General features: G+C 43.7%; 1 protein-coding gene across 1 annotated transcript in view; it reads left to right on the top strand.

Annotated features, from left to right (window-relative positions):
- Nucleotides 1–2,132, top strand: part of LOC119413734 (regulator of G-protein signaling 3) — a 60,599-nt gene extending 58,467 nt beyond the window's left edge. Inside the window, exons 25-28 of the mRNA XM_037680790.1 lie at nucleotides 576–674; nucleotides 788–849; nucleotides 951–1,117; nucleotides 1,191–2,132. Of these exons, the coding sequence (XP_037536718.1) occupies nucleotides 576–674; nucleotides 788–849; nucleotides 951–1,117; nucleotides 1,191–1,412 (550 nt within the window). The 3' untranslated portion in view covers nucleotides 1,413–2,132. The remainder of the gene's footprint in view (nucleotides 1–575; nucleotides 675–787; nucleotides 850–950; nucleotides 1,118–1,190) is intronic.
- Nucleotides 2,133–2,502: the final 370 nt, after the last annotated feature.

Here is a 2,502-nt window from a genome sequence, read left to right as displayed (position 1 = left end):
TCAGTCAGTGAGACAGTCAGTAAGTTAGTCAATCAGTGAGTGAGTGAATCAGTTAGTCCTTCAGTCAGTCATTGAGTCAGTCAGTGACTCAGTCCTTCAGTCAGTCAGTGAGACAGTCAGTAAGTTAGTCAGTGAGTGAGTGAGTCAGTTAGTCCTTCAGTCAGTCAGTCATTGAGTCAGTCCTTCAGTCAGTCAGTGAGACAGTTGGTAAGTTAGTCAATCAGTGAATTAGTCATTCCTTCAGACAGTCAGTGAGACAGTGAGTGAGTCAGTCAGTCAGGCCTTCAGTCAGTCAGTGAGACAGTCAGTAAGTTAGTCAATCAGTCAGTCAGTGACTCAGTCCTGCAGTCAATCAATGAAACGGTCAGTAAGTTAGTCAATCAGTGAGTGAGTGAGTCCATTAGTCCTTCAGTCAGTCAGTCAGTCAGTCAGTTCTTCAGTCAGTCAGTGAGACAGTCAGTGAGTCAGTCAGTCATTGAATCAGTCCTTCAGTCAGTCAATGAGACGGTCAGTAAGTTAGTCGATCAGTGAGTCAGTGAGTCAGTCTTAATAGATTCATCCTTGTGACTCTTAAGGATCGCTGACGTTCGTAGCCGCTTGGCATTTCTCCGGAGACAGAAAAACTGTGCCGGTTTCCCTGGAAACAGTTTGGAGAAAGCTCTAAGAAACAACAGGTAGGACTGTCTTACAAGCTCTAAAACTGAGTCTTGCCTGGACCATGAAACCTGGTCTAGATTCCAAAAAGAGTTCAGCAACACACTGGATCTGGGTTCTGTTTGGTTTTCAGACCATCTTTAGGAGAAGTTCTGAGGTGGGCCGAGAGTCTGGAGGCTCTGCTGACCAATCAGTGTAAGACTTCCTGTTTTCTTTGAGCCAATAATTTGTATATGGAGAACCCAGTCAGTTTTTATTTGTTTACATGTCCGGTCTCTCTCGTTCTTCTTGGTCAGATGGTGTGGCAGTGTTTCGTCACTTCCTGAGGTCAGAGTTCAGCGAAGAGAACCTGGACTTCTGGTTGGCTGTAGAGACATTTAAGAGTACACGCCCCTTTAGTAAGATGGCTGCTAAAGCTGAAAAAATCTTCAATGAGTTTATTTCCTCCAACGCAGTGAGACAGGTAACCTTTCTGTCATCGTTTCCTCTGACTGATCTAAAAACCCGTCATGTGACCACAGCTGTTTTGTCTCCAGGTCAACGTGGACTCATTTGTCAGGGAGTCGACCAATCAAAGTCTGCGTTTTGAGGTTAACCCCGCCTCCTTCCAGCTGGCTCAAGATCAAATTTTTACCCTTATGGAGACAGACAGTTACCCACGATTCCTCAGGTCCCGCCTCTACGCTCAACTGGCCAATCCAAAACTAGAGACGACCTCAGCGCCGTCCAATCAGGGGAGGTCAGTCAGCCAATCATGAGAAGGGATGAAGAAAAGAATGAGGTTAACCAATCAGAACGAGTCCCTGACTGACAGGATGTCTTTTCAGAGAACAGCCGGCCAATTAAAGGGACGTTTCACCAGCTGCATTATGGGAAATGTAGGATGTGCTCACATTTAGCCTCCAGTGTTTAAGTGCATATGTTTTCAGACACCTGAAACATTTTTTTTTGATTAGTAACCAATTCATATCATCAATTTTTCCCACTGATCCAATATGTGCTCTCTAATAAACTTTAGTTTAAGACGTGCCAGATTTAATGAAGCGTGACCAGTTTGTGTGGAGTCCACACAGAATCAGACGTGGATGTTTCTGTCTGACGTCCACCTGATCGATGTTTGTAACTGGAAATGTTTGTACGGCTGAAAATATGTTGAACGCTTTGATTCCTGGCGGTCTCGGTGGATTTTATCTTCGTCAGTCAAGTCAAAGCTTTAACCTCAGATGGAGAAAAACAATAAATCCCCCAAAGAAGAAGAAGTTTTATCGCAGATTCATCCAGAGGAACCAGCAGACCGGAAGCTGTGACGCTCGAGCATTTCATTAATTTTATAACTTTTTAACAAACTAACTGAAGTTATTAACGTGTTGTTGGAGTCACGGCCGTCATTCCTTTAACTAAAGGTCACTGAACACCTGTTGCTCACCTGTTCAACCAACAGGCGAGACTGTTTTACAATAAAACATGTCATTGTTGGACCCACTGTCTGTTCTGAGGTTCATTGTGTTACAATAGTCCCTCATTTTTCACGGGGGATCCTGAAGATCTGTGATAAGTGAAAAACCACGAAGTAGGAATAGTACTACAAGTAGTAAGTAGTAGTTTATCTTATTATTTATAGATGTATACACCTGTGTATATATAAAGGTGTTTTAAACTCTTCCCACACTCTTGCAATATTCTATAAACAATGTTTCTAAACTCTAAACGCTCTGTAAGAGACAGAATGTCATGATTTTCCTCTCTCTGCCTCTGCTGCTCTTTGCCGCCTGCAAGTGCTCTTGGCCACGCCCATTTCTCCACTCTGCACGGAGATCAGCTGATCAGCTGCAGCAGAAGTTTATCCTG

The sequence above is a fragment of the Nematolebias whitei genome, chromosome 8 (genome assembly GCF_014905685.2).
Source record: "Nematolebias whitei isolate Nwh7 chromosome 8, NemWhi1, whole genome shotgun sequence".
Lineage (NCBI taxonomy): Eukaryota > Metazoa > Chordata > Actinopteri > Cyprinodontiformes > Rivulidae > Nematolebias > Nematolebias whitei.
Note: the sequence above shows the minus strand (reverse complement) of the source record. Positions and strands in the feature narration are given on the sequence as shown.